Consider the following 24,654-nt stretch of genomic DNA (forward strand, 5'->3'; position numbering starts at 1 on the left):
TGCAGCTCTTAGAGTTCTGTTTCTGAATTTGTCTTTCTTAATAACAGACCTGACAGAAGTACTTTAATAGGAAGCTATTTAAAGTCTAAATTGTCCTCTTGGGATATCCATTTCTTTCTATTGCTTATTGAGGAAGACTGTTGTGACCTCGCTACTGAAGGAGGTGTTTTGGTTAAGCATCTATCTAGGTAGAACGAATGTGAATTTTCTTGCACACAGGTATTAGAGATGCTTTGGGAAGTAGCCTGCAGAGTTTGGACAGGACACTTTTAACATAAAATAAGGATGCCCAGGCCCTCCCACTGCCAGTCATGCTGGAGCCTCAAAAGGCCTCTGAACAGATCTAGTTATCTAAAAAGAAAGACTTCCTTGAAAGAAAGCAAAAGTGAAGTTAGTGGCATTTACTTGTACCTTTGCTGAAGAATAACGAGATGGTGCAGTCATCCCCTCCAGCCACTGTCACTGCAGTTATGTCTCTCTGACATTACATTGCATTTGAAATCTAGTGGTTTCGATGCTCACTGGCTGTGTGGGGTTCATGCACAAGGCAAGGTGCTATTTTGGTTTCTCATGGGCAGAATTTCAAGGCGATGGAGGACAGTAAATCATGCTGAAACTGAAAGACCCAGATTTTTCAAATGGTGGGGCTCTGGGGAGCAAGGCAATGGGGGATCTCTACTGCACTAACCCCTCTGGGACTGCTTTTGCTGGAAGCAGGGAAAACTCATGGAGGTGTTGTGGTTCACCTCCTCTAGAAATTACAGAAATAGTTCAGAGAAGTGCATACTTAACTAGAAACAGTGAGAAATTCAATACTTTTTGTGGTTTTTTGGAAGTCTTATGCTAATCATGGTCCCCTCTGATCCCGTAGATGGGTCTAGGATCTAATGGACACTCATCTTGCATGCACAGGGCTCAGATATGGGCACAGAACTACTTTTAAAAGTCAGGAGTTTGGCACTTCTGAGTATTCTCTGTGCCTGTAAATAAATAAATACACTATGTCTGTGTGTACTTTTAATTTTAAGGTATAGGATATTTAAGGAGATCAGAAATTATTCATAAAATGCTCTATTCTGTCTCAATTTGGGGCAAGTGAGATTTATTTATAGCTTCTATGTGATCTGAGGGCCAAGGTCCGTTGACAGTGTGTAGAGGCTTAGATTTTATTTTTAGTTGACATGGTGGTTTTGGCCAAAGGTTGGACTTGATGATCTTGGACTTTTCCAACCTTAATGATTCTACAATTTATTTTATTTTTCTATAGCATATATGCCTTAGTTTCTAATATACACCAACCTTTGGGAATATGCTCAAGGACACAGCACAGGTCTCAGCAGAGCACAACTATGGCTTGTGGTTCTAAACTTGGAGGTGCCTCTGCAAACCATCCTGCTATCTACAAACTGAGCAGTGAGCCCCCAGGAGGATCCCCCCAGGTCAAGGTGAGGATGTTTTGCTGTTGCACTCAAACCTGAAGTTGTTCTCTGCTGGTGTAGATGTATTCTACACTACATTTAGCACTGGCAGGAGTGGTTTCTAGTGGGAAGTCCAGATATGGTCACCCTGTTCAAGAGGCTAAAAAAATTGGTGAGAGTGGTGATGGGCTGTCCCATGCCACTGGGCCTCAGTGCCAGGGAACAGGCACATTTAATTTATCAGGGTCAGTGTAGCCTGAGATTCTCACCCAAAGCACACTGAAGCCTAGGATTCAAGCCTTGAATACACACAGGATTTCAGTCTCTAGGATATCTCTCAGGATCATTAAAAAATTGCACATAAATCCAATTATTTCTCAGGTAACATGCTGATTTGATTTAGACCCATTAAGTGTAATTACTGGATAGGCTACAGGACCACATAATTAGAGGGAATTGACATACTATTTAATTGGTCTAACATGAATTCCCTCAACTGAAATCTGGATTCACCAATATTATTCAAACAATTCAGTGTTTGTTCATCCCCCTCACTTCAGAGGCAGAGAACTGTGTAAGATCATGTGTTATTGTAAGCTAGGAAATATTTGCTCTGTGTGCCAGACTTTCTGGAGGGGCTGTGTGATCTAATCCTGGCTGGGAACAGGATCTGTGCGGCTGCCCAAGTCATGCTGAAGAAATAACTTCACCTCTCTGCATCCCAGCAATACCATTGCAGCTGATTTTACTGGGGCTGGTTGCTGCTCTGGGCTATTGTACCAGCAGGGATCCCTCTGCCCCTGCACAGCTACTCCTTACTTGTAGTGGCTTTTTGGTTGTTTGGTTATTTTTTTGGCTTTGCTGTTTCAGAAGTGCCAATGCTCCTGAACAAAATGGGGCCATAAGTGCTTGTCCTTCTCTGGAAAGGGAATATTTGGGATGAGATGTGTTGTCTGTGTGGCCATTTGCTGGCAGTGCTGTTGAGAGAAGAAGGCTCTTACTGTATTTATGTGACTTGCTCCATGAGTCCCCCACAGTGCCCTTCTCTTGTCTCCTCCTTTGCCATTGCCATGCTGTCCTGCTGTCCTGGATGCACTGTCCCCTTCTCAGCTCTGAAGAACCTAAACTGTATCTTCCATAATGAAATTTTCCCTTTTTTTCTGTTAGGCAGTTACTCCTTTAGTTTATGACTTCAAGGACTCTGGGAGGGATAATCTCCATCCAATTTTTTTTTTTTTTAGTTATTATTATTTTTATTTAATTTTAAAATACTGTGTGAAACAGCTGGATGTGATAATTGGAAGATGGTGGGCATGAAGTCTGCCTGTGTTAATCATCCCAGTGATGTAAAAAAATGTAAATTCAAACTTTGCTGTTCTCTCTTCTATTCACAAATGTAAGCCTAAATCCTTTGAAGTTTCAGAAAACCTGGATTGTGACCTGGGCTCCACATGCATCTCAAATCCTTTTGTAACAATACAAAAATATATTTAGAAAAGGCACATCAAGGCTCTGAGAAATGTATCAGGGAAGGAAACGTATGGTTGTTGGCAAAGGGTGAAGTGCCAAAAGTTTGTGAGGTGATAGGAGGAGGAAAGAGGGTGAAGGAGGTCGCTTTGTACTAGTTTGGAACCTGTAGCTTTGATTTATGGGAGAACTTTCAGGCTGAGAATCAACCTGGACACGTGTTTGAAGAGAACAGGCTTTCATTCTCTTTGCTACAGATCTAATTAGAATCTAAGGGACCCAGTTAATTCTCTTGAAAAGTCAAACACTTTTTTTCAAACATAAGACTGCTCATCCTAATGTCCTTGCCAGAATCTTACTCAGGTAACAGCCCTAGGCAATTTTGATTAGAAAGCAACTGAATTTAAAAGTCAACTAGGAATTAATTCCAATCAGATCACCTTCTGATGAAAATGTCGTCTTCAAATGTTATGCTCTCTATCATACAGTGATAGAGCTGTCATACTGTGCCTCAGGAGTGTCTGCCATTTGGTGAGGATGCTTCAATTTTTTTTGCCGGTGGTACTTCAGAGCCTGTGTGAAGGCAGAATACCATTACTGGTGCCAGAGTTTTTCCATCTATTGAAGAACTGTGAGGAGCCATACTCTATGTTCTGATTCCATGTCTCAGTGAATTGCTCAGATCTGCTCATCAGATTTCAGTTGAATTGTCCAAAGAGTATGAAAAGGCTGCTTTGGAAGGACCACATAGGCTTGCAGCGAATGCCTCTTGCTCACATTTTAATTTCCCTACAACCCATTCCTTCAGTATTGAATCTTGTGTGAGCTTTGCTGTTGAGTTTGATGGGCTGAGGATTGTATCTTTTCTGTTAAATTTACTAAACATGGCATGAAAATCCTCATGTCATCACACATCCTCAGGGCTTTCATTCCCTAGACAGAATTTGCAAAGCAGTGTGAGCCAGAGCAGAGGACTATAGAAAGAACAGAGGTTTTGTAGAAATTTCAGACAAGAGCAAAGAGGACCTAAATGTATTCCTGCTTCCTTTAACTGATGATTGATTTTAGTGCTAGGATAGACTGGTAATTCAGTAGTCATCAACCCTTTCAGAAAAGCATTCATCTCCCTTGTCAGACAGGTTTATTGGTGGCAAGAGAAGTTCACTGTATTGTTTGCTGCATTGCTTTTTGGTGGGCCAGGCTTTCCAAGGCAGCACGATGGAATCAGGGATGTTTAATGGGTACATCCTTCTGGTCCAGCCACCGAGGCAACAGAACAAGCCTTTTACCTCCTGCATTCATCAGCTCACTCTTGCTTATCTGTATTATTTCAAAACTGTTAAGGTGGTGCAGGGAGTGGAAATTTATAAGGGCAATAAAACCTTGGGCAGCAACTGCTGTGGTGATGAAAAGGTGTAAATAAAGGAATGTTATAAATTACAGGGGACAGATCCATCAGCCCACAACCGGGGTCAGAGAAGCATTAATGCCAATGATTAATATTGTTTTAAGCTGTTGATGCACAGAGGTTCTCAGGAGCTGTCAAATAGCCCTATCTCTGTAACACACTAATCACTTGACTGTCAGGAGCAGGATTAAGAGGAACATGTGATTCTATTGTAGGCAAATGCAAAGATTATTGTCTGTTTAATTATACATATGATTATAATATTAATAGATTAACTAGTGCAACATATAAAATATTATTATAGCATAATAATGTAATTATATTATACTATTATTATTATTATTAGCATCATTATTTCCTGCCCCCATGGAGAAGGAAACTGCTACTGACCTGGGAGAGTTAAAAAAAAAAATTAAAAAATTCCATTTTTTCTTTCAAACCTAATCAGTCAGCTCTGCTTGACATAACAAAGAGCCAGTGAAGACCATGATGCTTCCTACTATGAAGGTGTAAGGATTCCCTTTGCTGGGTCAGGTGTCCAGTATCCAGATGTGAACCACTGAAAAAGACAAATTCTGAAATCTACCTAAATTACATAAATTCTAGAGCTGTGACTTTTACAGATCCCCTTTGTCCAATGGCACTTAAGCTGTGGGGTCCTGGAAAAAAAAAACAGGGATAAAAATATCTTTTTTTTTTTAAGACATGAATTTTTAGAAAACGACAAGGAAGGGATAGACTACAATCTTTCAGTGCTGGGGTAGGTGAGTCAATAGCTTTACCAGGAGCTGGGAGCCTTTACCCTCATGTACTTCAGGAGATCTAGCCCATCCTTAGGCACCCTGGGCACCTTTCTGTGCTGATGATGGAGGCTGTGTGGTGGCTGGTGCTTCAGGTATTAGAAATTACCTTGGCTGCTGGTGATCTGCAACTTTTCAGAAGAGCAAGAGGTGTCCTTGGAGCAATTAATCAGAACACAAGGAAACCAAGCTTTTAAAAATGAAACCCATAAACCTAAATCTCAACACATTCCAATGTTGTAGAGGTTTGCAAGCTCTGAACAACAATTTTCAAAATTTTCTGGTGTACTGGTGAAGAACTGTGACAGGAAAAGCATATCCCAGAAACAACATGCTTATAAACCAGACTGAGATAAGGTTGACTTTTGTGAAAGGTTGGATCTCTTGTATTGACTCCACAGTTTAAACCATGAGTGTAGGACTCACAGAACAGAGAAGTAAACTTATGCAGTGCTTCTGCAGGGGATCCTGTAGATGGACTTATTCAAGACAGAAAATATAGATCAATTGCTCTCCTGAAATAAACATCTTCTAGAAAAAAAAAGAAACAGAGAGGAGTGAATCTTCTCTGGGGTGGAGGCATGGAAATAAACTCTTTCCAATACTGTGCATTTCTGCAATATTTTTTCAATATCAATCCTGCATTTGGTTTTCAAATTAACTACACATTTTGTAAAACAGGTATCTCCTGATATTTCAAGCTCTTCATCATACTAATTGTGCATCAAGCTTTTCTGACTTACACAGTTATTTTTCTGACTATTTAAAAGACACTGGAGGTTGTCACCTAATTGTGTCTCTGGGAGCTGAGACTTCTAAAGCATCTGTGATGAATTTTGGGCATTTGCTTACTGTATTTCTCCCAGCTACATTTTTTTTCTTCTCAGGCAAAACCATTGAGGGAATACTGTGTGTTTATTTATTTAGGACTGTAGTGAACTAGCTTTTAATTTACTAGGCCTCATGGTCACATACCGTGTGTTCTAGGCAACCCAATGGATTATATGTAAAAATATCAATCAGGTATTCTTTAATGTTCCTGTGTCAGAATTATTATCACCATTGTTTTAACATTTGGAGAAGACTGTTTTAATGATATAAGACTGAATTTTCCCTTTCAGCTAGTTTAATAATAACTTTAAGCAGCATTACTCCTAATTTACACCATCACTGGAAGAGCAGAACAAAAATGCTGTGAACAGTGGTACTAATTAAGTCTTTTTGCTTATATATTTAAGTAACTTCTAGTGCATCCTTCCCATCTTTTCACTGCAGTAACAAAAGTTGTGGCCATGCTTCCTATGTTGCCTACTATGGTGTAGCTATTCCAGATTCCATGCTAATTGACCAGTTAGTACATCCAGGCAGGTTAACTGGTGGGACAGTGCAATAATTACAACCAGCTTTGGCATTGATTTGGCTCTCTTCTGATATTGGCTAACAGTTCTCAAAAAATGACTACATTTGTCGTCTCAATGTTTCTGCTAAATTTCACTGAACTTTAGCCAGCAGGTTCTCAGGAAGCAGGACTAATAAATGGTGAGGCAGAGGCTCAGGCAGCAGAAAAACAGTAAGTCACAGCTGCTTCAGAAAATCATCCCAATTTCATTAATAGAAAAAATAGGATGAGAATTAAAGTTGTCTTGGGCTCCCAGGTGTTATGTTTAACTCTTGTCTCACAGTCTAATGCACACATTTTGATATTGTTTCCTTTTTCCTCCTTAGATAACCATGCACCTCTGTCCAACAGGAAAGTGCAACTAGGTGCATCTGAACTCTGGAAATGAAATGTAGCAGTTAATTTGCAACACTGCCAGCCTTTTCACAGGAGAATATAAAAGGACAACTACTTCAGACTAATGAAAGTGACAGTGGGGAGAGGTGCCTTTTAAACACTGCAAATTGGATGGGTGCATCAGGAGTGTAATTTTAAAGGAATCTGACAAGGTCGTTGGCAAAGAACAATCTTCTTACTTGTCAAAAGGGTTTCAGACCTCCAAAACTTGGCACTCTTGAGTTTTCAGGGTTCTTCTGAAGTTGGCAAGCTGCCTATTTGATATAACTCTGGACTGTCATCTGAGTTGTATCTTTCAGAGTTTCGGATTTGCTCCTGCAGAAGTGAGCAGTGCATGCCATCGAGGGCAGCAAACGTCAGTTTAAAAGTTAAATTAGAGCATCTTCACAAAACGTTTCTGAAGGGAAAATTGAATTGAAATAATGTTAAAAGATATTTCCATGCAAAGGTATGAATTTATAACACTTTCACTTTTTTATGCTCCAAATTAAAGGGATGATCTTTCTTACATCCCCTTGAAATGAGGGAATGACAAGGTAGCCCACAGTTAAATGCTTGTGGGGGAGTGAAAGGAAGGGCTGTACTCAAGGACTCTGGAGACCTTTTCTGTCCTGGAAAGGTTTCCTCCACCCAATCCTGCCTAAGGGAATGCTAACTGGATTGATATGGATTTATTCAAATCCTCATATGGAAGAAAGGTTCTCATTAGTAGCGGGTTCACATGGAGAAGAAGGAGGCTCTGGAACTCAGGAAGGGAGATGTGTGTTGTAAGTGAAATTGGACAAAACCCCAAAAAGTGAGGAGCCATAGCAATGTGCACTGGTCTAAATAGTAGGCATTTGCCACTGGGGAAAATTTCTGACCTATGTTGACTTGTCCACTGATAGGACAAGGGGCAATGGCTTTAAACTGAAAGAGGGTAGATTTAGATTATATATTAGGAAGAAATTCCTCACTGTGAGGGTTGTGAGGTCCTAGAACAGGTTGGCCAATGAAGCTGTAGATGTCCCATCTCTGGAGTGTTCAAGGCCAGGTTGGACAGGGCTTTGAGCAACTTAGTCTAGTGGAAGGTGTCCCTGACCATGGCAGGGGGTTTGGAATGAGATCATCTTTGATGATCATCTTCCAACCCAAACCATTTTTGGATTCTATAAATCTATGATTTATATTTGGGGACTTGGAGGCCAGAATCCGATTATATCTTCTGAAGTGCAAAAGAGGATGCAATACTCAAACAACAAATGCTTTCTTGAAAAGTAAGTAAATATGTAACACAGGAATCGAAGAATTAGGAAAAAGTTCAAAGGGGTGAACTGACTGGAAAATATCCTTTTAACACAATTATCTTCTTCTCAGAGTAGTGTAGTAGTCGGTGAATGCTGTCCAAGGCACTCTTGCTTTCTCTGCTTTGAGATGTACTTCCTCTTTTTAATTTTGGGAGGATGGACTTAGATCTACATGCACTCAAAAATATTCTGTATATCTTCATAAGGTCCCAGGAATTAGCTGATCATGGGGGAAGAAAAAAAATAAAAACAACAGTCACAGGTGATAAGGAAGGGCACTGGATGGGTATTTCCAAGATGAGCTGTTCATGTGCACAACACTCATGTTCAAGGATGCTGCTTAGAGATGTCTGTCCTAGTGTTTGTTAGGTTTCCTGTCTTAGAGACTCATCTTCTTAGTTCCTGCAGAAGAGGTAGTAACATGTACTCACTATACCCATCTCTCACATGCTTAACTGTGTCACAGGAACAATTTCCCCAAGGAAATTGTGGAGTTTCAATCCTTGGAGGTGTTAAAAACTTGAATGGACATGGCCTGCAGCTGCCTGCTGCTCTAGCTGACTGGTATAAACATGGGGGTTGGCCCAGACATTGTCCAAAGGTGTTTTCTGCCCTCTGTGACTCTGTGAATTGTGGTCTGGAGTGACTACACCTGTAGTAAAGAGTTTGTACTTCCATGGTTAAGACTTGTTTTGGCTTTTCTCTCAGGCTGACACGAGAAATGTGACTTTTTGCACTCTAAGTATTCTGCCTAGGCATGTGCTGAAATTACCAAAATCTCACCACATGAGTTACTATCATTTTTATTATTTGGGGATGGTTTCTGGTGTCCATAAAAGTTTATTGAATTTTAACTTGTGACTAAAAAGCTGCATATTCCACCTGTGCCACCTGGCCTACTGTGCATCTCTGAGTGGCTGAGTGAGGAGTGGGTGGTCCCTATGCCCTTTTTCACAGACCAACACCAACCACCATCCATGGTCATTTATCCTTTAATTAGATGATGGTGGAATGGCTGGATATAATGAAGAATTATGAGTTTTGAGGTGAGAAATGTTCTTTGTTTTGGGTGATATGCAGCAGAACAGGTAACAAAGCTGGGATGAAGGTGAGCAAGGCAAAAATTGGGCTAAAGAGAAGTTATTGGCTAACATGGAGTTTAGTTCAGTTCTGAAGTGACATCTCAGGTGCAGTCTGATTAATTTATTTATAAATAGTTATAACCTAGACAGGAAAGTTGTCTATGGGAAACAATCCTGATGTGAGAAGGAATTGGGCAAAACCATCTCTGTTTCCTACAAAATTACTTACTTTGCTCAAATCCTCAGTTCTAAGATTGAAATCCTTTAGGATTTTGTGATGAAAACAGATTTCTCTTAACATGTATTACCAGTTTTTTGATCTGGGAAATAGGGTCAGCTATTATGCACTGATTATGTGAAGTATGCATATTTTATTAGCAAAATTTCATAATTTTTTCCACAAGTTCTGTTCAAAAATATAATTTTAGGCAAGGTAGAACTCTGGCAATAATACATTCCATCACTTTGTTAGACACAAAATCTTTTGAGGATCTTTTATCTCTAAGGTCTTGAAGAGATTGAGGCAATTGACATTTAGTTTCAAGCTTCAAATCATGACAATTCAGAAAATTGTTATGGACCAAAAACGAAAATGTTCTTAAGATACTGGGTAATTGTATTTACTATAGGTCATTTAGGTTAATATTATTGTATGCATCCTATGATTACAATGGGTCTTCTTATTCATTTTACTGTTTGAGAGAGCCCATTTTTCTATTAGAAACATTTATATTTTTTCCCATAATTGTCCAAGCTATGTTATAATAGTGTCATATAATGACCTTTAAAAACGTGTCTAGAAAAGCCTGCAGCTGCTCCCTCCTTGGGTTCTCTCTACTCAGTTATATTTAAGCCAGTGTCTCTGAAAGCAGGCAGTAATAAAAGGGATATTATCCTTAGCAAATATCTTAATCATGGTAAATCTCTGTTGCCCTACAAATGACTGCATGGGGGATTAGAGTGGAGTAAGCCATTTGCTGAATATCACTGCCACCTTTCAGAGGCCATTTAAGCGTGTTTAATTTTTCAGGGTGAAACATGAAACCCACTAATACAAATGTTTGTGTTTGGCCTGAATTATATCCAGACTGTAACAGTTAGAGCAGGCTTAGGACCAGATTGTGAGTGATCTGTAGGAGGCCAGTTCTGCTTGGGAGAATGAGAGAGAAAAATGCACATTCGTTCCCAGTCCCAGCTCTCTTATGTCACTTGCACTGCCTCGGTTCTTTTCAATATTTATGTCAGGTTGTTATCGGTGAAGTACCAGTGAATATATGGAGGATGCTTAGCTCTGTATTTTTTTAGTATCAGTCACAGTCCTTACTGTTGTCCAGTGCCTGAGAGCCACCAGTGTCTGACTTTTGCTCACCCTGGTTAAGATGGCAGTGGCAATGCTATGAAGTAGAAAATACTTTCAGAGACTTGTGTCCTCCATAGCATCACTTTCTTATCTCTTTGTTTATCCAGATTTCTATCAGGTTGCCCAGAAACACCAAGACCGTCTGCTTTCCAGTGATCAAGCTTAAAGGAACATTTTGGGAGACTGAAGTACTACTGTGTATTTCATTCTTCCTTTTTTTCTTCCTTTTTTTTTTAATTCTTTTTAAGAAATCAGTGCCTCACTCTGTGCCAGACCAGGCAGCTAACCAGTTTGGGCTCAGCCAGAGCCTTGGGAACTGGCAGCTCCAATAGGTGTTTCCTGAGGCAGAATTTAGTGACTGCGAGGTGACATCTGCTTCAAGTGGCACAGCCCTCTTACTTCACACTGCAGTGTCCTGGGAGCACATCACCCACAAACTGCCCTTGTTCCCAAGAAGTGTGCACTCAGGTTCACCTCACCAGTCTGATTTTTGAGCCATCCATCAGGCAGCTTCCCCCATAAGCCCTGAACTTGACTTCCCAGGGTGGCTACAAGAGTAAGAACTGCAAATGTGAGAGGCAGTGTTTTGTTGTTCATAGAATCATAGAATGGTTTGTGTTGGAAGGGGCCTTAAAGACCATCCAGTTCCAACCCCTCTGCCATAGATAGGGACATCTTCCACTAGATCAGGTTGCTTAAAGCCCCATCTAATCTGGCCTTGAACACTTCCAGGAATGAGGCATCCACAACTTCTCTGGGCAACCTGTTCCAGTGACTCACCGCCCTCACAGTAAAGAATTTCTTCCTAATATCCAATGAAAACCTGCCCTTCTTCAGCTTCAGGCCATTCTCCCTTGTCCTGTCACTCCATGCCCTTATGAAAAGTCCCTCTCCAGCTCTCTTGTAGCTCCTTTAGGAACTGGAAGGTGCTATAAGGACAAGTTGTTAACTGTCTCATAACTGCTGGACTGACCCTCAGTAGTGAATGCCTGTCCATCCCAGTGGGCTCAGTGCAATATTCACTGTGTTTAAATCCCAGTCAAGTTTCCAAATTACGAGCTCTGACTTTGAATGGTCAGCAGAATTTAATAAATATTCCAAAGACCTTAAATGAGTCCATAGAACATGTGGTTAAGCAATCAGTTATACTTGTTAATTGAGATATGTAGCTAATAATAACCAAATTGGAAGAGGAAATTGAGTTACTGCCTTGTAAGAAATAAGACCTTCACAGAGGACCCTCTCATTAGAGGCTTCAAAATTGCTCTTTTTTTAAAGTTAATCAACTATTTAATATTTCAACCACTTCAGCCAGTCACAAATATTCTTCTTTTCTGTAATATTGGTTTAACATTAACTATGTATAGCTTGTCCTATTGGAGAGTTTTGTGCCCTTGTGCTTTTAGTTTTAATTTGTGTTTTTTTCCTAAAATAAAAAAAGGTCTAATACGTCTATAAAGTTCTATTATACTCTGTTAAGTTTTATAGTTTATAGCAGGCTAAAGCTTTGACTTATTTTCCCTCACAGAAGAAACAAAAATCCTATGGGAGGCATTTATAGGCAAAAATGAAACCTCTTAGTATGTTCAGTGTTGCATTCAGATGCTTTCATGTTGATTGTGGATGAAATACTTACATAGATAAGATGGTCATAGAATCATAGACTTATTTAATTTAGAAAAAATCTCTAAGATCATGAAGTCCAACCACTAACCTGACACTGTCAAGTCCATCACTGATTCTTCACAGCTACATGAGGTTCTTCTCTTGTTACATACTCTGAAGTTGCAGAAAGCTTTTATTTCTGATTCCTGTCACTGTTTTACATACTCAGCTGGTCATGGGTTTATTTGTATAGTTATTGCTGAGGGATGTGTGTTCTTTGCACAGACTCTCCCATGAATGAATTAGGCCTTAATTGTGTCTTCATCTACAGCGATGGATCACAAAGTGTTTTCACATTCAATAAATATTTTAAAGCTTTGAAAGTTTCTCTGCAGTGGGAGAAGAACTAGGATCTTTCAGAGTTTCTTGCAAAAAAGTTGCAGAGTGAGAAGGAAGATTATTACTGGAACAGGGTCTAGGCTTAGGATTCTCACCTGGACTGTGAAGGTTTGGACTAGGGTTTTCACGTTCCAATTGATGATCTGAACACCAGGTAATAAGCTACTTTGAGGGGGCTATTTTTTGGCTTCAAGCAGGAATTTCCAAGTTGAATATGAGGAATAATTTTGTTCTCAGATATTTCTTTTAAATCAGCATGTTCCTGTTTTGGTGTAATACATGTTTTCTCCATGTAGTTTCTTCTGAAAAAAATCTAACCTAAAGTAGAAATTAGCCCTTCTTCAAATGTGGTTTAAGCTAGATGACCTCCTGAGGAGTCTTCCAGCCTAAATTCTTCTATGATTCAACTTTGGTGGAAGAATTACTTTCCATCACCAATAAGGAAAAACAATTCTTGAACCTAGAATTACACTACAGTAAAAAAAATGTCACATTAAGTGTTAACTGCCAGGATTTAAAGACTTGAATATCAAAATATAAAGTAATTATTAGCTGGTGCTGTCAGTTACTGAATAGTTTGGTGCATATAGACTCTGTATAAGTTCTCATATATATATATATACACATGTATGTATATATACATGTATGTATATATATATGTATGTGTGTATATATATATGTATGTGTGTGTGTCTGTGTGTATGTTTGTGATACTAGACACCAGAAATCAATGCCAGAGAGAGACAAAAATCACGTCTATGCTAGGAAATGATACAGGGCCAGGGGCAGCCTCAGGCAATGGCTGATGGTTATGTGTTTGGTTGCTTGTGTGCTCTTATGGCTCAATTTTGACCTGGTACAACTAGAGGCATTCAAGATGAAATGACTGATCATGCCTGGGAGGTTACCGGGGGTCACGGACCCTTCCCAATAAGCAATCTGGATGCTGTTGTGGCTACATTTATAATGGTAAATAACATAAGCAAGTGCAAGGTCACTCTATAGAGGCTGGGGAGGTTGAGGGTGTATTTCTGGCTGTGCCCTAAGTTGGCTGCAGTGTCCACAGACATGCCACTTCAGTTTTTTAGTCTTTTTATGCCACTGCTTTTTTCTTATTCTCTTTCTTTCACAGTTGTGGATGTCTAGCTGTAAAGGTTCAGCTCTTCAAAATAGTATTTGTTTTCATTGATGTGTTGGCAGACACACATGGGCAGGGCCTATTCTAGGTTGGGACCTCTAGAGGTTCCCATAATCCAAATAATAGAAGAGAAGGGAATGACATGCAGTTTCTTACGAAATGATTGTCCAGTCTTCTTGAGAGATGTAAATTGAGTGACTGTTCTGTGTGTACCAACCTTACAAGAGCAAGAATGTATTTTGCATTCTTGAGCTGACCATTTTGAGAAGGATTTGGGGAGCAGCTTTTGTATATCTGTCTTTGTAACAGGCAGGAGCAGCTTCCATAATTAACCAGTTTAGCATAGCTCCCATTGGATCTACCAAGGGAGAGCTGCTGTGAAAAAAAGGCTTTTAAGAATGATGGTTTGAATTTTAGCTTCTGTGATGTAGAATAAATGCTTGGCACATAGAGGGCTGATATGGATGAAGTAGGTTCCTAAAGATAGGCTTTCACCTTCCCTTGCCATAGCACCATGTGGAAATCACTCAATTGCCATGCATCCTCACTTATTTGTCTGCAAAATGAAATTTTGGCTATTTAACAGAACTGACACGTGCTAGGCTAAATGTGCTGATACTGTCAGGGGAGAATGTATGATGGGAAAGATCCATGCTCCTCTAGCAAATGCAGTGCTAAGGCTGGGGTTGTGCTGGCAGCTGATGTGCACCCCTGGGCGTGCGCCCAGAATTGCTGCTGAGCTCACACCACGGGGAGGTGAGAGGGCTCCCACCCTCCCTGCTGGGTGCCCACCTCTGGATCAGCTGAGTAATTAAGTGTTTGTTTCCTTCCAGATGAATACAAGAGTAAAGTAGCCTGTGAAGATGACAAGCTGAGGCTAAGCTGTAAGAAGAGCATGGTGATAGCCATTTACTCTGCTATCTTTGGGAGGACACAAGGAGGCAGCCTGGAGTGCCCATACCAAAACCTAGGGATGCCCATGATTGGTAAGCAGGGGGATAGATTGACAGATCATGCTAAACTGGGCAGGGTGATTTCATTTACTGTCATCATGGTAGTGCTGGCACAAAACCTGATCAGAAAATTAAGACTGGGATATTAAACCTGCCATGGCAGTGCTCCTGATGTGTGGTACCTTAGTGTTACCTGGTGAGCTTCATCATGAGCACCAAACTGAGGTTCAGCTCGATGTCCCAGCCAAGCTATCAAGTCACAGGCTTTTAACAGATACATCAGATTATATGCTGGAAGGTGTTTGGGTTTCTTGTTCAATTTTCTGTCCTCTTGGTGGTTCATACACCAAACCTCTACCTATAACATGAAGGAGCATATTGTCATGTGCGACATTGAAGCCTTGATATTGCATTTAATTTTTTACTGAAGTTAAAGCAAGGGAGCTAATTAAAAAAGCAAGTTGTTAAGTTTCTTCATGTTATGGTTGGCTTACGATATCTTCAAGTAGCTTCTTTACTCTTAGGCTATCATAGTCTCTTACAGTCAGGAGTCAAAGATAAATAATTGAAAAACATTCGCTAGAACTGTCTGTTCTTGAGCCAATGTGAAATGACTTTGAATATTTTAGGCTGTGGAAGAGAGAGCAACAGTCTGCAGTACAAAATCCTGTGTTCAGCATTCCTCATGATCCTTCTCTGCAGAGCTGAGAGGGAATTAAGTGATTTCCCAAAGGAATTGCCTCCAGAGGGGGAAAGGCTTTAGTGGGAGTTGTACAGGGAAGCTTGATCTGCTGCTATTGCCTGTGCTGGGATCTGTTCAGCTGTATGAGATCTTCGGCTTCAAGCTGCTGATCCAGTGCCCTTAAGGAGTTAAACGCTATTCAAATGGAAGCATGTGAAGTGACTGCTTGGAAAAATAATACAGTGTCAGTAGGAACTCACAGGTGGAATCAGGCCAGTCAGGTTATTTGTGCAGTGTGGGGAGTGCCTTAAAGTTGTGTAGCTGTGAAACCCTGAGCACCTGCAGTACAACTGAGCAGTGCAGAGTCTCCTACCCAGTCCCATGGGTGAGGTGAGTGACAGCAGAGTCAACATCCTTTAACGAGTTATATCCCATCTCTTCAGGTGCCCAATGTCCCTGGATGTGTTTCTGTTGTCCCCCAGATACCAGGGTGCAGAAGCTGAAGCAGATGCGTGAGGCAGGTTAGCTTAGACCACTTTCGACTGGTGTTTGGGAGGGGCTGTGCGCTGGTTTCTGTGGTGGTTGAACTGCTGAGTGAGAACTCGCCGAGTCATTAAACTGGATGGGTTTCTGAAGCAGACCTGAGCACCCCAGTCCTCTGTCCTTGCTGAGAGAGCAGGAACAGGCACGTACCAGTGACAAGGTACCAGCACAGGGACCTGCTCTTCAGTGTCAGCGTGAAGCAAAACCTTACGTGAAGCTGTGAAGTTTTACTCTTCTTTGCCCAGATGCTAAGTCACAAAACTTGTACTGTCTGGCATATGAGTATGTGACACCAGAAAACGGGATGGGAGGCAGTGGAGCTGGGAGAACAAGCAGTGGGGTCTGACAACAGGGCTGCACGTGCCATAGCATCTCCAGCACCTGCATACTCTGCTGCTTTCAAAGTGGCCTTGTGAGCTCTACAAATCGGGATGTTTGCCCAAGGAAATGAGGTGTCGGATCCCAGAGTGCAGCACCCAGTCTGCTGCTGGGATGAGGCAGAGCCTTCCTCCAGTGTGAGCTCTTAAATGAAACTAGTTATGAGAGCTGGCTCAGTACAAGGCACTGTAACGACAAGCCAGGGATGGGAATGCTGAGGGAGCTTTACGATAAAATCCAACACGAGGTTTTAAGCTGTGAACTGATGCTAAAAATCACTGAGATGTTGGACACGAGCAGATATTCACATGTTTGAAATTGGTGAGGTCTCAAGTATCTGTGCTAAATCATCCTGGAGCTGCTGGGATGCTGAGGAGGTAGGTAGGTATGACAGCGGCTGGCTGAATGCCCTCCAGGGCTGGGGAGGAGAGATGAGGAACTCACCATGGAGCAGTGACTTCACTGGGTCCTCCCAGACATTTGGGCAATGTGTGTGTAGGGTGAAAGACAGACTGTAGCTGTTGACACTGATGTTTCCCTGCATGCTGGAATCCTGAGTGAAGCGGGTGTGTGTGTGTGAGCTTAACTAAAAAAAACTGTGAGTGAGCAGGTGGTCTTTGGCTCTCCATGGTTCAGCTCTCAAATTCCAGCTACTTTTGGGAGTGGTTGTTCAGGTCTCTCCAACACCAGCTCACAGATCCCCTCAGCATGATGCTACCAATGCTACAGGCAGTCTCTGCTTATCATGACCTTCCCTTCATCCACCTGTGTGAGCTGACCCAATGGGACAGAGCTCCAGTGATGCAGGAACACAGGAAGGTGAGTTGTGGCTGTAATTAACACACCTTTGAGCCACAGGAGAAACTGGTGTAGGATCCATCTCCAACCAAAATCAGCAAAAAGCATATTCACATCATACTTCCCCACAGCACACTGCAAGAAATCACAGTCCTGCCTGCAGTTACAGCAGAGAACTGAGTGGGTTGTGCTCCCAGCTGCCACTAGTAATTGTGGGAGCAGCACTCAGGGTCCTCCAACCTGTTCCAGAAGCTGTGATTCTGCCATGGGCCTGCCTTGCCCAGCAGGCAACTCTGTTCCTTCGGGAGCAGGTGGAAACATCACAATTTATAAATCAAAGCTTTTGCTAGCTAGAGAACATTTCCCTGCACGTTCCCACGTTTCCAGTGTGGGGAGGGCTGCTCCATGACAGCCTTTGATCCCAGACATTCACAGCAAGCTGATCTTACAAATATGACCATATGACTCAGACTTTGTGGCAGCATCTAGTTCCTGTAAGGCAGAACTGAGATATGTTCTGTCTATGGAAGATTTATTCTGTTTGAATTTCATGGGACTGATGATTTGTGTCAAGTCTGAGCCTTGGCAAAAGGCCTTTTGCTGGCAATTAGGTCCTGGACAAGTTTGCAGTGATTATTTATATCCAGGCAAAATGAGCTACTTGATGAGTGAAGGACTCATACTTGCCCCAAAGGTGGTGAAGGTTATCTTTTCTTCCTCTCCAAATGAAAAACAGTTCAGAAAATTTGATTCCCTTTTTTTTTTCCTGTGGAAGAAATGCACATTTGGATTGAATTTAGAAATCCACAGCTTGTACAGGTGAGGCTTTTAAAGAACTGAGGTCTAAGATGGGGAGGAGAGATGGCCTAATAGAGCATTGCATATATAAGGTAAAAAAATAATTCAATTTGTGTCATTTCTGCTTTGAAAAACAAGACTTTGTACTCCTGTAGAAATGTTAAGGAAATATTTACCAACAGTGAGTTTCCCAGATTCTCCAGAGGCATGAGAGACATCAGGTGCTCAGATGGGTCCTGAGGTATCGTGATGTTGCAGCCCTTTTAATCCAGCTATTGTTGTGCTGCTTTTGGGTGATGTAAGGTCCCCAAGTCAGACTTCACACACCATGCCATGCCATGCCAGATGCATGCTTTCTCTTTGTCTAATGTCTGTATGAATGCACTTGTCATCTGTGCAGAGAAAGCTATTGCTAAGAACTCCATCCTATCCCTGTCACATTAAAGAGAAAATCTGCAAGATCCCCTTTTAGCTGGAAACATGCTAAAACTTGTGTCTCTGACCGTAATGGGAAACACCCGCAAACAGCTGGACCCCTCCTTGAATGCCTTGGGAACTTTGAAAAGCTCCTAAAGGAATTTGACCTTATTTGTAACTCTCTTAATAAAGCCTCCACTTTGCTGCCAGCATGTGCAGAGAGCATACACAGAGCACAGGGAAGTCTCTGGGGAAAGAGCTATTTACAAGCGATGAACCATTCATTTCCCTCAGCCTAGTGAGCCCTTTGCCCCTTTTTCATGCTGTTTACAGCTGCCTCTGCCTGCATCTCTAAGTTACTTGTTTATATCAAGAGAAGCCAATTTAAAAAATGGCCTCTTCCTATGTGCATCTGAGTGAAAGGTAATGATCTAATTTGGAGGCTGAGGAGGAAGAACTTGTATGGAAAATGATTACCCTTTTTATCACTTAGTGTAGCAATATCTTTGATCATATTCAGGACACCAGACATTTTCACATTATTTAGTTTTACAGTAGCTACCCCTCTGAACCACAGAGAGTGAGATGGACGTGTTCAGCTGACCTCTAACACAGGATCCAGGACTGCTTCTCAAGGACCCCTATCTCTCTCTATCACATATACAAAAAGCCCAAAGCAATTTAATTGCTCATCCTGGGTAGAAGGAATCCGGGCTTGGCTTTGGAGTCAGTGCAAGATCGTGGGAACTCTGGCTCCACAGCCCAGCTCTGGGTCATGGTGTGTGGGTTAAGCTGAGTAGTCTGCTAAGAAGTGAAATGTCCTTGTCACTTAACATACAAGTTCTCTCCTGTGCCTCTATAAAGGGGAGAAACGGATGTGTTTACAAAGCCCCGAGGAAAGTCAGATGGTCAGTGGTGCTCTCTAATTCATGGAATCTGATAATGCAAGAGCAGCAAATGAGCCAGTCCTTTAGGTACTCATTCCCTGGCATTTTTCATTCTAATGCTTCTAGTGACAGAAGGTGATCCAACCCAGTTTGTTTTGATTTCCTCCTCTTAATGCAGATGTATATGGGACTTGAAGCAGAGCCCTCATATAAATATTTATTACACCATATAAATAATGGACCCTTCTAGTTTGTTTATCTGTGATCAGGTCTAGCATATGAATAAGTATGAAATACATGCAGTAAAAAATCCATTTTATTCCATGGTACTTGTTCCTGCCAGCACAAGAGCTGGTTTTAAGAGACTGCTGCCCCTCCAGATGTGCATTTCTATCTCTTTTCTGCTTCACCATCCATGACCATTTTCCACCCTGTTTCCATCAGTACAAGTTTGTGGCTGTGCTCTAATCTAGGTCTTAACCAAATATTTAAAAATGAAAGGCCCCCAAACTGTGGAGCTGGACTGATGAGGAGTAGTAATCTCTGGCACTGAAGGGGGAAGTAGAGGGGGACTGGGATGGCAGGAAAGGATGGAATATCCACTGAAATCTGTGGGGATCAGATAATGCCATGTAGCATGGTCGACCTTTAGCAGATGCAAGTGCTTGCAGCTGAAATGCTCTCATGCTTCACCCTGATTTACCATATGTCCTTTAAACCAACTGTAAAGCCAGGTCTGTGGGATAAGCAGCAGGTGTAGGAGTGTCAGACCATGTTGCTCCTCTCTAAGGTGCACACCAGGCTTCCAAAGCACCCTTGCTTGTAGATGTGACTCTATATATGCTTCATTTGCATTGAGTGCAGAAACTACGTTATTATGTGTATAGCTCATGATTAAGAACATGTTTTTAGAGGCCAATGTGCTTCTATGTAGTAAAACTCACAAGTATCCAAATTTGAAGGCTAAATAAATATCAGTTGCTGTTTAATTCACATATCATACCTTATTAAATTTAAATTAAATGCAATTCTCATTTAGAATGCTGAGTTAAAGGGGGACAAAGCCTGCTTTCAGAAAGTTGTTTTTCAATTTTAGATACTTTATGTGTTTCAATTTTTGCCTCAAAACACCAGGAGGTAATTAAAATCACTTTACAGCTGTTTCTAGAAAACTCAAACTATTGTTGGATTCTATAGAGTCATAAAAATGATTTATATGAAGTTGTTTTTATATGCACACAATAGCTATTTAAAAAAAAAAAAAAAGAAAGAAAAGAGAAAATCCTTTCAAATGTGAATCTGGCCAAGATCTTTCCCTAAGTTCAAGATGGTTTTAAAAAGCTCTTTACAGTGAAGTGACCCCATGCAGTGATTGTAAATAAAATTTCTGAAAGTAGTGATTTAAACAGCACTAGCATTTTCTGTGACGCTATTGGTGTGACATTTGAAGAAGTAAAGCAGGCATGTGTATCAGTAGTATCAACTTCTTTAGTAGCTGATTTTATAAAAGATGCCTATTGTCCAACTATTAATAAAAACAAACCCAACAACATAAGGGCAGAACTTGAAAGATTTAAATCTACAGCATCTTAATTTATTTCCATGAATTTACTCTGAACGAAAACCAGTGTAACTTGTTCAGGACTGATAAAGTTTGTCTTAAAATAATTCAGATGTCGCTCAGGAATACTGTAAAATTACTGTGATGGTTAATGCTGTGCCTGAGAAACAAAGGTAATGTGAAACCTGTGAGCTTGCAGGCACGCCATGCTTTATTTTAGGAACCAAGGGCAAGAAGTGACTTGCAGGCTGTATTAGCTGGGTAATCTCTTTAAAAAATGGGCCAGTCCCACAGCTTCTGAAGTTCGGACCTTGCTTCAGCCTCAATCTAGGCACTTGTTGACTGTCTCCATATTCAGGAAAAGACTTTTGTTGGGCTGTAATGAATAGAAAGGACAAATGAACTCAAGGATTCCACAGAGCAGTAGATTAATTGAATCCCTATCCTGTACTGAGGGAGGCTGATGCTGTTGGCTTCTTTGCTTCTTATCTTGAATGCCTTACAGCCCATAATCAGCTCTGCTGCAAATGAAAAATTTTTGCTGTCATTGCCAGACCAAAACTTCTTTGTTCTCTGAGACTTCTTGGAAAACATTAGAAGCTGTCCTCAGATTCTCACTTTAGCCCCCAAACCCCAGAAATGTTATTAATTTGCTCAACTTTACATACTCTGAGTCAGTCTCTGCCTCATATATTTTATATGAGTTCTGATTCCAGATACAAAGGTGATAAGATGATTTAAATTCACATTAATAAACCAAATGTTTCTAATTGTAACTATAGGATTTGTAATTAAACCTGTAATCGATCCATCAGTTGCAGTCTCTAAATATGATTGATTTCTTTTAAGATCATTTTGTCTTTTCCGGTCTGCTGCTGAAGTTTCCAAAGTGTTATGAAGTGTATGGTGACTAATTTTTCCTCTCTCTTTCTTTAAAATGTACTTTTTAATGTAAAGCTGGCCTTCTCTGCACATCCTTCTAATGTTTGGATGTAGATTTCCTTTTTAGCCAGTTGTTTTCAGTGACATTGTGCTGCATCAATGTGAAAGTTCTCTGCTGCTATTTGTAATAACGATGATGACAATTTATCATTATTACAAATAGCAGCAGGGAACTTCACTTTTTGATTGCTTTGGGTTTCTGCTCCTGAGCATTCCGCTTTGAACATCTGCTTCTGCACCTCTTTTTAAGGGCAGTCATTTCTTTCCATTGGTTGATTTTCACATTGTTTGGTCTTATGGATACTTAAGTATTTACAGTTTGGTTTTCTGCCTCTTCCACACTTCCTGTGGATCTAGATCCAAGTCACTTCTTGTGTTCTCTGCAGAGGCTTGTGTACCTCCATGGCAAGGAAGAGAAATTCAGTGTATTTCAGTTCAGAAACCATGTGACAACACCACACTGATAAAGAAATTACCTTCCTAGGCTGCTTACTGAGAGAGAAAGCGGACAAAGTCCATCCTTATTAACAGTCTTCTGCACTGGCTTTTAAAGAGAACATCAAACTTGATGGGCTGAGCTGAAAATGCCTGAAATTTGATATACTGCACAGAGCACAGACTGACTCATCAATGCTCTGTGGAGACATCCTTCATAGGCTGCTGGATGGCTAATTTTGGCTGAAGCAGAGGCTTAGACACCTCCAGCAGTTGTCACTATATGAGGGAGCTGAACTTTGTATCCAACACAGCTAATGGAGCATCTTTAAAATACATGAGAAACTGTCCAAAAGTAGGAGAGTTTCCCTCCCTCCTGTTTATGATAGAGATTCTCTTGCAGATTGGGGCAGTTTTGAGTCACTCCTAGGTAAAACATGGAAGGATTTAGGCAGCTGCCTCACCTGCAAGGTTGGAGTTACTTCCGCTTACATCTTTTTTTGCCATTCCATTGAAGTTTGCTTTCTCTTTTGGCAGACAAGTGGATACCACAGCACTGATTCAGGCATCTGCCAGCTTTCTTTGCAGGAACTAAATTTCTCTCCTCTTAGATCACTGACTCCCACATCTTCCGTTTTTCATTCTGTCCTCTCTGCTTCATTGCTCCCAGCAAGTAACTTTTCCTCTTTAATTCTTTAGCAAGAAATCAGGCTGCGTGTTTTGGAGAAAAATCCTGTCCTCTGCTTGGGAGGAGTGTCCTCCAAGAGCTGTCAGTTGTTTGTAAATGACTTACCTCAAGGGAATAGGTATCTTAGGTTGTTCCTTTCACCTGCTCCTCAAAAGACAGCAAGGAAAGCTAGGGGTCTGCTGATTAAAGTCGAGGTATAGGTCTGCTCCTGATGACTTTACACTAAGCCAAAGCTTGTCACAGAGTTTGTCTCTTAATCAGGTACCACCAGTCCTGTTCCAGTGCCTAATCACTTACCTCACATGCACTGCTGGAAATAGTATCTCAGGCAGTGATTCTCTTTCTGAAGCCTTTAACTACAGCCAATCATTTGGTCCTTTTGTTACTTCAAGGTCTTATACTTGGTTGGTTGGAAAAGTAGGCTGAGTGCTCCATTTTTTTCCCCAAATTCACTGACTCAGAGAGTGCATCCTCTGGCCAGTGGGTGGAGTTTTCTTCTCAGGTTCTATTTTGCTTATTTTTAAGTGCACACATGTTAATATTGGATTGTACTCCGTGCTCTGCTGCCTTTCCAGATCCATGGAGAGCCTGTGGAAAACCACTTCCTGACAGCTTTACAGCATATTCACATGTCCAGGTGTGCTTGGTCCTGCTTGCTCTGGACAGCCTGTCTCATCTGTGCAGGAACCTGCCTTTGCAGGCTCAACATGGCTGTGCCAGGTGAGTCTGATCACGAGGTTAACAGATGCACAGATGCTCTCAAACATCTGTAATATGCCCAACTTCACTGTGGGATTAGTCACCCTTCTCAAAACTAGGTGTCTAAATCTATTTGTGCATCCATCTGTGATAGCTGATGCCTTGGAAGAGGCTCCAATCTCTACCAGAGCAACTCAGATTTACCAAAATGCAAAATTTAAACTGTTTGGAAGCATTCTTTCAAGCCCAGATAGGTTTTGCAACCACAAGCAGCAGTGTGTGGCTTGGATTTCAGATTTAGATGTATCACCCATACCAGAGAAAAACAAGTAACACTGAGTAACCAAAGTTAAGGATGTGATTAATAGGCATTGGCTCCAGTTTCTTTTTTTTTACCAGGAAGAGGTAATAAAGAAATAGTCATGCTGGGAAGCAGCCTTAAACTGACTAAAATCCATTCATTGTGGTGAGCTTGATGATATGGACATTACATCACTGAGACCGACTCCAGTTTTAAAGCCAACTCTGCAAGCTGCAGCTGGTAAGACCCTCCATCATGGCTCTGCTGCCCTGGTTTGGGTTTTTACCCTGAGAGAGGTTGGGCTAATAAAGAAAATAGACTAAGGCGTCATATCCTACTAAATGCAGCTGGTAAGATGAATTACCCACTGAGGGCTTGGACTAAGGGTTGTGAAATGAAACTCTCCAGCAATCTGCATTTGTGGAGTGATCCGGGAGCAAGGCTGGAGGGTCGTGCAACTTCTAGAAAGTGGGGCCAGAAATAAAGAGAATAAAGTAAGCTGATCTCACTCCCCCCAAATCCCCAACTTTAGTTTTAAAATACCATATTCCAAAAGCACAGCTGATGCCTTTAAACACTTTCACATGTGGAAGTTTCACCATAGCCAGGATTCGTGTTTGCTCTCTGGCAGTGTACTGAAGCAAGCCAAGACTAATGAAAGCTGAGGGTAACTCTGGTCCAACCTCTCTAAGTGGGCTCTCTATCTATGAGGTCTTAAAGCAGTTTTTATTGCTCTACTGTGAGATTTGAGCTTTTTGAGCTTTTAAAGGTTCTTGGTAGGGGCCTGGCTCTGCTTAGCAGTACTTACCTCAGA

General features: G+C 41.2%; 1 protein-coding gene across 1 annotated transcript in view; it reads left to right on the forward strand.

Annotated features, from left to right (window-relative positions):
- Positions 1 to 24,654, forward strand: part of EVA1A (eva-1 homolog A, regulator of programmed cell death) — a 213,481-nt gene that overhangs the window by 77,120 nt on the left and 111,707 nt on the right. Inside the window, exon 4 of the mRNA XM_051810422.1 lies at positions 14,592 to 14,744. Coding sequence (XP_051666382.1) covers positions 14,592 to 14,744 — 153 coding nt within the window. The remainder of the gene's footprint in view (positions 1 to 14,591; positions 14,745 to 24,654) is intronic.

Source organism: Manacus candei, unplaced genomic scaffold (genome assembly GCF_025592945.1).
Source record: "Manacus candei isolate 608988 ecotype Guabito, Panama unplaced genomic scaffold, ASM2559294v1 h1tg000007l, whole genome shotgun sequence".
In the NCBI taxonomy this organism is placed as follows: Eukaryota; Metazoa; Chordata; class Aves; order Passeriformes; family Pipridae; genus Manacus; species Manacus candei.